This window comes from Gastrolobium bilobum, unplaced genomic scaffold (genome assembly GCF_033153095.1).
Source record: "Gastrolobium bilobum isolate Gb01-03AN ecotype WA unplaced genomic scaffold, APGP_CSIRO_Gbil_v1 utg29960, whole genome shotgun sequence".
NCBI classification, from domain to species: Eukaryota; Viridiplantae; Streptophyta; class Magnoliopsida; order Fabales; family Fabaceae; genus Gastrolobium; species Gastrolobium bilobum.
In genome coordinates this window covers 2,675-17,018 of record NW_026899304.1, presented here as the reverse complement: position 1 = coordinate 17,018, position 14,344 = coordinate 2,675, and the positions used below count along the sequence as shown (strand labels likewise).

Sequence of the window (14,344 nt, the reverse complement as noted above, 5' to 3'; positions counted from 1 at the left end):
CTAGGTTTGAATATAAGTTATAAATGGTATTATGACTAGAAAATATGATTTTTGATGAAAATTGACGAAAATTAGTAAGTTTGGGGAAGCGTGCCTACATCGCGCGTAACAACTTAAAACTATAATTCCTCCGAACGACCGGAAAACACCGGATTCATCTGATCAAGGGTAATTAAAGGACAATGGTTAATGTTAAAAATTAGAGTTTCTAAATAGGTTATGAAATTATGGACGTTTAGTGGATTAGGCGAGAGTTTCGAATTAATTTGAATCGCGTGAGGTGGCGGTGGGACCCACCCCACTTAAGTATGACATGCCACATGTGCATTGTCCTATTCACTCTTTTCCTCCCACTCTCTTCCTCTCTCCAAACCCGTGACCCTTCCCCATTATTGTGCAAGTTTTTCTTCAAAACTTCTCTCCTTCTTAACTCACTCAAAACACAACCAAATCAAGGAAAGTTTTTCTTGAAACTTGTTGGAAATCATCTCCCAAACACAATGGTGGTAGCCTTGAGCCATGAAACTCCTTAGATTTTGAGAAAATCCCAACCAAACCCGCGGCCATGGTGTTTAGATTTGCACTCCTGGAGTTGTTTGGTTCTCCAATGGTTTAGTATGTTGTCCAGGAGTCCTAGGCCAAGCTATTGAGTAAGTTTCATCACATTTTATTGGTTGGACTGATTGGATTAATTTATGAACCGTAGAGTCCCTTGTATGAATTGGTGTTGTTAGAGAGCTCAAATGGAAATTGTGTATTAGATAAATATGTCTTAGAATGATGTTTCGGAGTGATGTATGTCATAAAATTTATTGGTGAAAATTGAGTTTTAACTTAGGAAAAATTGGGTGAAATACCATGACTTTGTGATGTTGGTTGATTTTAGGATTGTGTAATTGAGTTGTTGTATGAGTTAATAATAGGATTGTATGAGGTGTGGAATAATTGAATTGAATTGAAAAATCCTTGGTGTGTGGCTAGGTACAATTCGGCCATGAGAGGAAAAATGAGGATTTGATGTTGTGAAATTGTACGATTGATATGTTGGGTTGTTAAATGGTAATTAGAAGGGTTGTGTGATGGTTGGATGCTTTGAAAATCAAAGGAAAAAGTGGTTGGTTTGTGGAATTGGTAATTGGACCTAGAGTAAAATTAATGACAAAATGAGGTTGTGATGATATAGGATGAAATTTGGCACCTAAAATGACATTGTGGTAGTCTTAGAATGCTTAAGAAAAATAAAAAGAAAATGCAAAAAAATATTTTTTATTTTAACACTATAAAGGCCGAACCTACCATGGTGTAGGGGAGGATTTTGATGTTTTTGGACTTTGGTGGATTTACCGTGTTTTGATGATACGTATATGGTCATTGTAGGTTGTCTTTCGCGGATTTGAACCCTGAACCGTGAGCTTGGTGGGTTGCCCTTGGTCCCGGACCAAAAGGGTTGTGGTAAGTATTTTGAATCATGCATTTATGCTTGATAATTGGCATGTAATTGGTGAATGGAAATTAAATTGGGAATGTCCTATGTGTAGGCATTTTTGTTGTACCTAGCTCGGGGAAGTATTGCATTGGAGCTACGAGAAGGAAATTAGTAAGGTAATCCCTTGGTACTGGGGTTTGATCCCCTTGTGTGTTCCACCATGCCCATTGAGGATAATGGTAGGAAATGTATGTAAATGATATGGGATAACATGTTCATGCGTATTGCATGTGTGGTGGTACATAGGATGTACTGTGTCTCTGGCCAGTAGATTGTTTGCCTTCGGGCGTTACAGACTTCCACTGAATAGGTCTCCGTGAGGGAGTTCCAGTTGACCTGAGGTCGTGGTGTGTGATCCGGATAGGAGCACACTAGGAAGTCTCGGGTGGATATGGATGGAGGGTGCCTTGCTTGATGTTCTGGGAACACACCTTAGTTGATGTTCTGGGAACACACCTTGGTTTCAAACCCGTAGACTAATATGCAGAGGCCAATAGGCTGGGAGTTGCGTGGTTTTGGCATTGACCATTCCAGCTTCGTCGTATTTTGTATCCCTATGTTTCCCTACTACACTAAATCCTTTCCTTTATCCCGTTTTCAGATGTTATGTTATATTATTTATATGCATCGAAGTGAGCCATTGGGCGGAGTATTCTCCAGAGCCTCTGGGTTACTGAGATATATTCGTATATCTTACCCCGCTTTGGGGACTTTATTTCAGGAGGTAGCAGTGGTGTCGGGGTGGCGGGCAAGAAGCCTGTAAGAACCCCCACCATTAATTAAGGAAGTTAATTAATTAATTATGAGAAATTAGGAAATAATTCCATAATTGACCTTAATAATTATGAGAAGGCTTAAATAATTATGGTAAGTATTTAATAATGTTGAAAGCCATTTTTCTGATGAAAAGTGCAGATAGCGGTTCTGCTCCTCGGTATAAATGCGTACCGATGAAGTATCCCAAAAAATTATAATAAGTCTATGAATATTCCTAGAATAATATGTAGGACTGTGATTTCTAGTTTCAAGTCAAAATAATGAGAATTGGTGCCAGAACTGATACTGGTTATGTAAAAGCGCGTACCGGAAAGGTGCTGTGAAAAATAAAATAAAATTATGATAAATCTTGGAAAATTGATTAGGTTCAGATTCTAAAGTTTGGGATTAAAATGCTAAGCATAGCTATTAGTGCTAATATTGTGTGGTTATGTTAAACCACCTATATATACTCAAGGGCACAATGCCCTAGGCTGATACTCAGCCAATTCCTACGTGAGAGTTGTTGTCCAGCTGCTGCCACCTTCTTCTCCTCTCAAGATTTGAGCTTTCCTCCATAGAAATCCCTAAAGAACTCATCTTTCTACCTTGTTTCTTCACCTAAACACCATAGCTTGGTGTGAGCTTGCACTGTGAGCGAGGGAAACACTTCTTTTCGGAGTTTTAGCTTCAGAGTTTGGATGTCTAGGGGTTGTTTTTCTGAGTTGGTTGAGTGGAGCCTTGTTCTTGTCGTTTTGAGCTTCAAGGAGCCACCTTTGAGTGTAAAGGTCCAACCTTGTAGTACTTTTTCGTGGTTTCTTAGAGTTAGTACCTTTGAGCTGCATTGGAGGCTCCAAGTTAGTGCCATTTTCGGAGTTTTGGAGCTTAGGTATACAATGATCACCTCTTTGTGTTTTTGATGATTTAAGCTTGTTTAATCGGTTAAAAAGTAAAACTCGGATCATTTGAGTAAAGGAATGTGTTTCTAAGTTCTTAAGATGTTAATAAATATCTGTTTATGGAGTCATTGGACTCCAGATCGCGTTTGGACCCTTAAAAATGGGATTATTGATAAACCCTTGGTTTACCATAGTTTTAGACTTAATTACACTTGAAATATATCATGAATTGCATGGAACCATGGTTTACTATGGTTTTATACCGTGAAGTCACAATAATTGAATATCTTGCTAACATGTTGTTATATTTCTTAATTCAAAAGATTTTTGACATCTATTATGGCCCTTTGGAACCAAAGTAATACAACTAGATGAGTTCAAACCTCAAAGAAGCAAGATTTCAAGTATGAACAAGCGGGAATAGGACATTTTGGCGTCCAAGAATAACGATTAAACGCTCAAGATGAAGAAAACAACAATAACTCCATGGACCAAAGCGTTTTGGCGGCCAACAATAGCGCCAAAACGCTCCAGAAGCAACAAGATACCTTTCGAAGAGGATGTTTTGGCCACCACTAGCACGCCAAAAAGCCCAGAGGCAGACATGAATGCACTAAGAAAACATTTTAGCGCACAAATAGCACGCTAAAATGTCCCTGTACGAACTCATCAGCCCAAGATTCAACTAAGATTTTCCAAGGGATACAGATTGTGATATCTGAGATTAAAACGGAAACATATCGACCTTGATTCATAGAGATCCATTGGAAGCTTGAAGAAAGATTATAACAAGATTCAAAGTCAATAATCTGTCACCAATCTACAAGATTTTAAATGCAAAAAGGAAACAACTATGGAATCAATTACAAATCTGATACGGATTCATTGGGAGATTGAATGAAGGATACAACTCCAATGATTATAAATAAGGAGCTGAGGGTCAAGACCAAAACACCAATTCACAAGTCCAGAGAATTACATAGAGACCTGAAGGAGGAATCCTGTTGCGGAGCGCTGGAACACTGAGGAACCAAGTCAACATCACGCCAACGGAGGCTTAGGGTTATCTTTTATTTACTATTGTTTTTCAATTCAGCATGCTAGCCTAGATTTTTATGTAGTTAGGGGTAGATGGAACCCAATTGAATCGTTTATGTTTATGGATTAAATTGTTCTTGAATTCTTTTCTTTTTATAATTGAATAAATTTATCTGTTTTCAATGCTTTCTATGAGTTTGCTCCTTATAGAATGATTTTGGGGAATTGTATGACAATAGGGATGTTGGTGCATGAACCCTGATTGGATAAATTTATCATAATCCTTGTGATCTAGGAATAGGCATAGGGAAATTGTGCAATCTTGTAATTCTTGATCTTAATGCATGTTTTCTTGGGGAATAATCGGGGAACTAGAGTTCTTTCAAGATCACATAGATTTAGGGTAACAAGGAATTGAGCCCTAATTAACTTAGAAAGAATTGATTGGCATTATATTAAGAAAAAGTTCTTGACTCTTTAATTCATAACATAACGAGGATATTGGGAGAAGTCGTAACCCTAACTACGCTTGTTTTACGTTTTTAATCAATCATCATCTTTTTCAATTGACTTTTTAATTCTGAAATTTCTTTAATTGCATCTCATTACTTGTCTTTAATTTTTAAGTTCTTCAACTACAATCCTCTCCAATCCAACTTTTGATTGTCCAACTAAAACGCGATTAGAGAACTAGTTCTTGAAATTTCGATCCTCGTGGGAACGATCTCGTACTCAGTACACTTTTATCACTTTACGACCGGTGCACTTGCCGAGTCGCAACAAGTTTTTGGCGCCGTTGTTGGGGATCGAATTCTTCAACATTAGAAGTAACATTCTTTTTTCTGCATTAAAATTCTGCATCAATTTTCTGCATATTTTAATTTTATGCGTTCTTTGTTATTTTTATTTTTTATTTTTCATTTGTGTTTTCTGTTTTGCGTTTTATATTTTTTCTACACATCTTTTCAATCTTAGTTTATGTGAGGTACTCTTAACCCACGAATCTTGCAGTTTGATCCTAAGATAGAAAAGACAGAAAGGAAACTTAGGAAGGACGCAATAGCAAAGAAAGTGAAAGAAGCAAAAGAAACCTCAAGTTCAACGGAACCTAAGGAGGAACCGATTGCAGAAAACAATCAACTCGCTCCAAGGACCTTGGGAGATTATATGGCTCCAGCCCGAGTTCCACAGACGGCGAGCATTGTTAGACCGACCATAGAAGCTAACAACTTCGACCTAAAGCTGGCACTGCTGCAATTGATTCAAAAAGAACAGTTCGCTGGAGGAAGCGCAAAGAACCCCTATAGTCATCTTGATGATTTCTTACTTTACTGTGATACGTTGAAAGTGAATGGAGTTTCTCGTGACGCTATCTTGCTCAGGCTATTTCCATGCTCACTAAAGGATGATGCAAGAGCTTGGCTGCAGTCTCAACCTGAAGGAAGCATAACCAGTTGGGATGACTTAACAAGAAAATTCTTGGCCAGATTTTTCTCAGCTTCAAAGATGGCAAAACTTAAATCGAAAATCACCTCTTTTGAACAAAAAGAAAGAGAATATATGTACGAGGCTTAGGAGCGATTTAAGAGATTACTCAGGAAGTGTCCTCAACATGGAATTGAAGCATGTGAGAAAGCAAGAATCTTTTTCCAAGGGATGACGTCCAACACAAGAACACTGGTAAATGCTGCTGTAGGAGGCTCCTTGAAAACAGAAGCTCTAGAGGAAGCGATAGAATTGTTAGAATCCTTAGCTTCTCAAGAATTTGACAATGCCCCAAATGCACAAAGGGTAGCAGGAATCATGAAGCTCGACGGCTATGATGCAATCTTAGCCCAAAATGAACAAATGATGCAAATGCACAATAAACAACAAGAACAATTAGATGCTCTTACTAAACAATTTAATCTTTCTCAAGTTTCTTCTGTTAGTAATTCTCAAATTAAATGTGGTATTTGTGCAGAAGCTCATGCGACAGAGGATTGTGACTACATGAGAACAACTGAAAAGTCACCAGCAGAGGTCAATGGCATCTGGTACAATCAAAAGAACCAGAACAATCCAGGAAGAAATCAATATTGTAATCAAGGGTAGAAAAATCCTAACCAACACCCTGGGTTTAGTTACAAGCCTAACCATCAACTGAACCTTCTGTTGCCATTGCAACAACAACAACAACCTCCACCTCAAGGCACCACTTCCGAATGGGAAAAGGCTTTTGCACAGCTGTCCAAGACCACATCAGACTACATTCAAAATGAAGATGCCTTCAGAGATGAAATACGAGCATCATTCCGGAATCAAGAAGCTTCAATCTGGAACTTGGAGACTCAAATTAGTCAGCTATCAAAACAATTTGCTGAAAGAACCCATGGCACCTTCCCAAGTAACACAGGTACAAACCCAAATGCTCAATGTAATTCAATTGTTACTAGAAGTAGGATCGTGATCCAACCTGTGGAAAAGCCAACAGTGGAGAAGAAGAAAGAAGAAGAACCTGTAGCTGAAAAGGAGAAAGAAAATGATGCAGAAGAAGTGGAAAAGAGCTGTCCGGAGAAGAAGCTGTTCAAATTGGAGAAAAAGAAAGCTCTGGACCGGCAACCAAAACCGGCAGATCCATCTCCCTATGCACGAGTTCCATACCCACAGCGGTTGAAGCAAGAAATCCAGAAACAACAATACACCAAATTTCTGGATATCTTCAAGAAGCTGCAAGTAAACATTCCGTTCGCAGAAGCCCTGGAAAGCATGTCGAACTATGCGAAATTCATGAAAGACCTTCTATCAAAGAAGCGCAAGCTGAAGGAGTGCGAAACAGTGGCCCTGACAGAGGAATGCAGCACAATCATTCAGAAGAAACTTCCTCCCAAGCTGAAAGATCCAGGCAGCTTCAGTATCCCTATAGCCATAGGAAATATTGAAGTAAGAAAAACACTATGCGATCTGGGAGCGAGTATAAATCTGATGCCGCTATCTATGTGCAAAGCTCTTGGAATTAAAGAACTAAAGCCGACTATAGTTTCTTTCCAGTTAGCAGACAGATCAACCCGACGACTAGATAGGGTAATTGGAGATGTTTTAGTTAAAATTGACAAATTTATTTTCCCTGCAGATTTTGTAATTTTGAATATGGAAGAAGATGCCGAGACTCCCCTACTGCTCGGGAGGCCATTCTTAGCCACCGCAAGAGCAATGATCGATGTGGAGCAAGGAAAACTGATGCTGAGGATGAACGAAGAAACAGTCCCCATCGATGTCTTCGAATCAATGAAACATCTATCACACGGAGGAGACTATTTTATGATTGACATAATACAAGAAGCAATTGATGATACTATGAAAGAGGAGAGTTCCCCACTCGAGTTAGAAAAAATCAACGAAGAAGTTGAAATAGCTGATAAAGAACCAGTAGTGGAAGAACTAGAAAGAAAAATAGATGACATCCCTCTTGGAGCACCGAAGGTGGAGCTTAAGGAGTTACCTCTAAATTTGAACTTTGCTTTCCTTGGTGAAAACAACACATATCTAGTCATCATCAATAATGAACTGGCAACCGGTGAAGAAGAAAAACTCCTCAAGGTGCTGAAGAAACACAAAGCTGCCATAGGATGGTCCTTCTCCGACCTAAAAGGTATAAACCCTTCCTTTTGTACTCATAAAATTCTAATGGAGGATGATATTAAACCTGAGGTAGCCGCATAGGAGACTGATGTGCCTCTGGCAAGTGTGGTTTTTTCATGTTAAAATTGATAAGAATTGAGTCATAAGAGAGCAATTTAAATACATATTTGCTATTTATATTGATTCTTTCTATCTCAATAATATTCACCTTTTGGTTGTGTTTTTACAGGAAAAAGAGGAGTGGAAATTACAAATTATAAAAAGCCTGTTGACGCGATTCCACACGCACGGATGTATCACACTACAAATACCAGAGAATTGGCGCTAGTTGGCGCCATAAAGGCGCAAACTAGGGCCACCATGCCACCTTGCGCCAATTGAAGAGAAGTGGAGCCACCAAAGTGAAGCAGATGGCGCCTCCCAGCACCTAGCGCCACTAGGCGCCCACGAGAAGAATAATGGCGCCATTAGGCGCCCAACAAGAAGAGAAGTGGCGCCCCTAGGCGCCCAAAATGAGAAGGATGACGCCAACTGGCGTCGAGTCACGGGAATTGCAGCATACATTGGGCAGGAAGTTGGCGCAAACGTGCGCCAAACCCGCGCCAACTGGCGCCGGGTTGCGAGAAAATTACACTGTCTTTCCGCAGAGGTATTTTTGGAAGAAGGAAAAAAATAAGTTTATAAATAGGATCCTTGTGCTAGACCTAGAGATATCAGATTCAGACCTAATTCTTTTGAAAGGAGGTCGACGGCAGAGCTCAGGAGGATTCTTTCACAGTTCTTCTTCTTCATCTATTTCTCTGTAATTTTATGCTTTTGAATATTGAATTATTTTTAGCCATGATTATGCTTGGCTAGTTTTCTTTTATTGTAGTTAGGGTCACGAGCCCTATGTAAACCCTTGTTACGATGGATTGATTTAGTTTTATTCATTTATATAAAAAAAAAAACTTGATGCTCTCCGACAAGTATACCGATCGCACAAGTAATATAATGAGTAAGTAAAGTATCGTCTCCACAGGGATTGTAAACCAAGTACTACAATAACCAGTCCCTTTAAGTTGGAAAACTCGATTTGTTGTTTGGAAAATTGTGAATTGAAATTGAGTAACAATATGAAATAAAAATAAAGACTTGTTTTTATATTTTTATTTAAGAGGAATAAAACAATAACAATGAGATTTGATTTTAAAAATATGAGAAAAATATTGTAGCTAGAGCGCACTCACCTTATGATCCCCACTTCTTACTTTGGATTGATTCACAATATTTATTCATATAATTACTCGGATAAATTATTATATAAAAATATTTATTAGTTAACCCTCAATTCCTTGCAAGGTTAACCCTTTAACCTCCAATTGGAACCCCAATTCCTTGCAATGTTCCTCATGGTATTAAGCAATGAACGCAATAATTTAAGCATCCACAATTAAATACACATCTATTCCTTGCATGCATACCAATTGTTGTCCTACCCCCTTTCAAGATCAAAACCCCAATATTCCTATCTAGGGTTCTAACCCTCAAACTATTCCCAACTATCAGATTGATCAGTTCTAATAAAGAAAATAGAAAATACGCACAAGGTAGAGACAAAGATAATTATATAAATGAATAAAACTAAATCAATCCATCGTAACAAGGGTTCACATAGGGCTCGTGACCCTAACTACAATAAAAGAAAACTAGCCAAGCATAATCATGGCTAAAAATAATTCAATATTCAAAAGCATAAAATTACAGAGAAATAGATGAAGAAGAAGAACTGTGGAAGAATCCTCCTGAGCTCTGTCGTCGGCCTCCTTTCAAAAGAATTAGGTTTGAATCCGATATCTCTAGGTCTAGCACAAGGATCCTATTTATAAACTTATTTTTTTCCTTCTTCCAAAAATACCCCCGCAGAAAGACGGTGTAATTTTCTCGCAACCCGGCGCCAGTTGGCGCGGGTTTGGCGCACGTTTGCGCCAACTTCCTACCCAATGTATGCTGCAATTCCCGTGACTCGGCGCCAGTTGGCATCATCCTTCTCATTTTGGGCGCCTAGGGGCGCCACTTCTCTTCTTGTTGGGCGCCTAATGGCGCCATTATTCTTCTTGTGGGCGCCTAGTGGCGCCATGGTGCTGGGAGGCGCCATCTGCTTCACTTTGGTGGCTCCACTTCTCTTCAATTGGCGCAAGGTGGCATGGTGGCGCTAGTTTGCGCCATTCTGGCGCCAACTAGCGCCAATTCTCTGGTATTTGTAGTGTGATACATCCGTGCGTGTGGAATCGCGTCAACAGGCTTTTTATAATTTGTAATTTTCACTTCATGTAAAAACACAACCAAAAGGTGAATATTATTGACATAGAAAGAATCAATATAAATAGCAAATATGTATTTAAATTGCTCTCTTATGACTCAATTCTTATCAATTTTAACATGGAAAAACCACACTTGCCAGAGGCACATCAGAGACTCAATCCAACCATGAAAGAGGTGGTAAGGAAAAAGGTGGTAAGGAAAGAGGTAGTTAAACTGTTAGATGCAGGGATGATTTACCCTTGATGAACCCTTAGTTCATCATGGTTTTTAGCAGGAATTAGGATCAAATTGTGTGATTAAATGATGAAAAACTAGGTTAATGTCCTAAGATGTCCTCAATTACAAGTTCAAGAGCTTTATTGGAAATTTGTATGATTCTTGTAGGAAAAGCAAGCTTGAAAGACAACTGGAGAAGGAAGAAGATTCTGGAGCTCAAGAGGAGAAAAATTGCCTAAGTGTTGAGCGCTAAAACGTTCACACTGAGCGTTTTAGCGCCCTGCTACAGGAAGAGGCCAAAACTTGCTGGTGATGAGCGCTAAAACGCCCACACAAAGCGTTTTAGCGCGCTGCTGCACTAAGAAGATGGAAAATTGCTGGTCTTGGACGCTAAAACGGCCTGCAATAAGCGTTTTAGCGCCCTAAAGTGGAAAAAGACTCTGGTCTTCACCGCTAAAACGTCCAAATCAAGAGTTTTAGCGTTGGAGTCAGTTAAAGTTAGTTGAGCATTCACCAAGTTTGGACGCTAAAACGGTCATTCCTTAACGTTTTAGCGTTGAAATCAGTTAAAAGCAGTTGAGCATACGTAAAGCATGGACGCTAAAACGGCCACTTATGGACGTTTTAGCGCCCACATCAGTTTTCTGTTTTTAATTGTAACACTATATAAGGCAAAGCCTTGACACTTATATCTGGATCTGAGGGATCTGAACTCTCTCTCTTAAACTTAGTCTGACTTCTCTCTAAATTCTCTTAGTTTTTGTATTAGGATTTCCTTGTAATAGTTTGGAGATTGAAGACTTTCAACATGGAAATGAAGTTTGTTTCTTCTTCTCTTATTTATTCCTTAGTCATGTTTGAGTAGAGTCTTTGTAATCTGAATGCAATGGAACTCCATGATAATATTATGTTGATTTGATTAATATGATGAAGTATTTTTCATGTGTTGATTTGAGATTTTCTGAGTTAATTATTTCTATCAAAGAAGTAGTATAGAACAGGAATGTTTATATGACTTCTGTATTTGATAATCTCAACATCAGAATTGTAGTACTCAAGGGATTGATGCTAGAATTCTGATGTAATCTTAAAACCTTAGCATTTCATGCATGTATTAAGAAAGAGATCACCAAGGGATCGGGGTTTCTAATTAATGTATCTATCAGGGTAGTAAGGGATTACATCTTGATGATAAGTAAAAGGTTGATTAACATCACATGGAAAGGAATTCATCATATGATCAATTTTTATATGGGTTATCATGGAGGAAAGTTGTTTTCTGACTACTTGTTGTTTGTATTAATTCCTAATCCATATTTACTTTGTGTCAAATTACTTACAATCAATTTTCTGGTGACAAATTATTCATGATTTTTACAAACTCTTATTTGATTCAAATTAGTTTTCTATGGTATATTGGTGTTTGAACACAATTCCTCGTGGGAACGATCTTTACTCATCATTTTATTACTTGTACGATTAGTGCACTTGCTAAACGTCCAACAAGTTTTTGGCGCCGTTGCTGGGGAATTTGTTTTTCAACACTAACTGATACTATAGAATTCTGAGATTGAATCCTTTTATTTTCAGTATTTTAGTTTATGTTAAGTTTCTGGTCAATTTTGATTCTGGTATATGCGAGGTACACTTGATCCAAATTTGTTGTTGTATGATCCAGAATTAGAAAGGACATTGAGGAAGCACAAAAGGGTAGCCAGGCAAAGGAGACAGTTGCAAGAAATTGGTGAATCAAGTACGGTTAATCAGGAAGATATAATGGCAGAGAATCACAGACCACCACCACCACAGAGGACACTGGGAGAGTACATGACTCCTGCAGTGATTCCTCCAATTGGGAGTGTTGTGCGCCCAACAGTGGAGCCCAACAACTTTGAAATGAAGCCTGCTTTGATACATTTGGTGCAGAAGGATCAGTTTGCTGGAACCAGTGCAGAGGACCCTTACTTGCACATAGAGAACTTCCTATTGTTGAGTGATACTGTGAAGATAAATGGTGTCACAAGAGATGCAATTCTGTTGAGACTATTCACTCATTCACTGACAGATGATGCAAGGAGATGGCTGCAATCATTGCCACAAGGAAGTATAACAACTTGGGATGATTTGCAAACCAAGTTCTTGCAAAGGTTTTTCTCAGCATCCAAGAGGGCCAAGTTGAAGGATGAGATTACAAGCTTTAAGCAGAAAGAGTCAGAATCTATTTATGAGGCTTGGGAGAGATTCAAGACTTTGTTGAGGAAATGTCCACAGCATGGAATTGAGGCATGGCAACAAGCAGCAATCTTCCTGCAAGGAATGACCACTAACACTAGAACCTTGGTGCATGCCACTGCTGGTGGATCATTGACTACCAAGACCCCTCAAGAAGCCTTGGATATCTTTGAGTCATTAGCATCTCAAGAATTTGATAATGCCCCAGTGGCTGACAGAAGGACAGGAATTATCAGGTTGGATGGGTATGATGCTCTGTCGGCAAGGAATGATCAACTGATGCAGACACAGAGACAACAACAGCAACAATTAGATACCCTTATTAAGCAACTCTCTTCACAAAAGGTAGCTTCTGTGGAAACAAAGAGTGTATGTGCTATCTGTGGCAAGGGCCATGTGACAGAGGAGTGTGATTATGGGGGATCATCAGAACAAGCAGAGGTGAATGGAGTGTGGTATGATCAGAATAATCAAAGGAACTACAACAATCAGGGAAAGAATGTTTATATGCCACCATGGAAAAACAAGAATCAACACCCAGGATTCAGCTATAGTTCCAACCATCAATTAAATCCACCATTACATCCTCCACCACCACATATGAAGGAGCAGTCAAGTGATCCTGCTGCATGGGAGAAAGCGTTTGCTCAGTTATCTAAGACAACTCAGGATTATATTCAGGGTTCTACTTCATTCAGGGAAGAGACAACTCTTTCATGCAGGAGACCAGAACTTCTTTCAGAAATCAGGAAGCATCAATCAGAAATTTGGAGACCCAGATTGGTCAATTATCAAGACAGATATCAGAGAGACCACAAGGGAAATTTCCAAGTGATACACTAGTGAATCCTAAGGAGCACTGTAAAGCAATTATGACAAGAAGTGGGTTGGTACTTCAACCAGGGAAAAAGAAGGTGGAAAATAAAAAGAATGAAGAAGAGGTTGTGGTTGAAGATGTAGTCTCTGATGATGAAGTAGAGAAAATGAGAAATGAGAAAAGTGATAAGGAAGTAGTTGTAAGAGATGTTATAGTTGGAATTGACAAAGAAGAGGAAGGGAAGGACAATAAGAATGAAGGAGAGGTAGAAGTTGGTAAAAATGATTCCCCACAAAAGATGATGAAGTGGGAAAAGAAGAAGATGGCTGACAAGAAAGAACAGCCAGTTATTTTAGCTCCCCATGCTAAAGTTCTCTACCCTCAGAGGTTGAAGCAAGAGATTCAGAAACAGCACTATGCAAGATTTCTGGATATCTTCAAAAATTTACAAATTAACATACCATTTTCTGAAGCACTGGAAAATATGCCTCACTATGCAAAATTCATGAAGGATCTTCTTACTAAGAAGAGGAAATTAACTGATGGTGAGACAGTGGCTGTAACAGCAGAGTGTAGTGCCCTAATCCAGAAGAAGCTTCCAACAAAAATGAAAGATCCAGGAAGCTTCAGTATCTCTATTGCTATAGGAGATGTGGAGGTGGGAAAGGCATTGTGTGATTTGGGAGCCAGTATAAACTTGATGTCGTTGACAGTATGTAGAGCTTTGGGAATTAACACTTTGAAAAAGACCAATCTTATTCTACATCTTGCAGATAGATCTATCAAGAGGCCTGAAGGTGTGGTTGAAGATGTCTTGGTCAAGGTAGATAAGTTTATTTTTCTAGTGGATTTTGTGATTCTTGACATAGAGGAAGAGGATACAGAAAGTCCTTTATTGTTAGGAAGACCCTTTTTAGCAACTGCAAGATCTTTGATAGATGTTGAACAAGGAAAGTTGTTGCTAAGGGTGGATGA

The 14,344-nt window shown here is 38.9% G+C and overlaps 1 protein-coding gene and 2 non-coding genes across 3 annotated transcripts; 1 reads left to right on the top strand and 2 right to left on the bottom strand.

The window, feature by feature from the left end:
• Positions 1–5,691: 5,691 nt before the first annotated feature.
• Positions 5,692–5,798, bottom strand: LOC133289359 (small nucleolar RNA R71). Its single transcript, XR_009748486.1, has one exon. It is a non-coding gene; the product is annotated as a small nucleolar RNA R71 (small nucleolar RNA).
• A 37-nt stretch (positions 5,799–5,835) lies between these two features.
• LOC133289357 (uncharacterized) lies at positions 5,836–7,881 on the top strand. The gene is made up of 3 exons (XM_061487272.1): positions 5,836–6,215; positions 6,303–7,132; positions 7,292–7,881. Exons 1-3 carry the CDS (start codon positions 5,836–5,838, stop codon positions 7,879–7,881), a joined length of 1,800 nt encoding a protein of 599 aa, XP_061343256.1.
• Positions 7,882–12,492: 4,611 nt separating this feature from the next.
• On the bottom strand, positions 12,493–12,599 carry LOC133289358 (small nucleolar RNA R71). Its single transcript, XR_009748485.1, has one exon. It is a non-coding gene; the product is annotated as a small nucleolar RNA R71 (small nucleolar RNA).
• Between the last annotated feature and the right edge of the window lie 1,745 nt (positions 12,600–14,344).

Bases quoted from the DNA above. Each gene is read 5' to 3' on its own strand.
- LOC133289357 (XM_061487272.1), top strand. From the start codon at position 5,836: ATGACGTCCAACACAAGAACACTGGTAAATGCTGCTGTAGGAGGCTCC. The intron at 6,216-6,302 runs GTACAATCAAAA...CCCTGGGTTTAG, and splicing joins GCAGAGGTCAATGGCATCTG to TTACAAGCCTAACCATCAAC. The intron at 7,133-7,291 runs GTATAAATCTGA...TTTTCCCTGCAG, and splicing joins ACTATGCGATCTGGGAGCGA to ATTTTGTAATTTTGAATATG.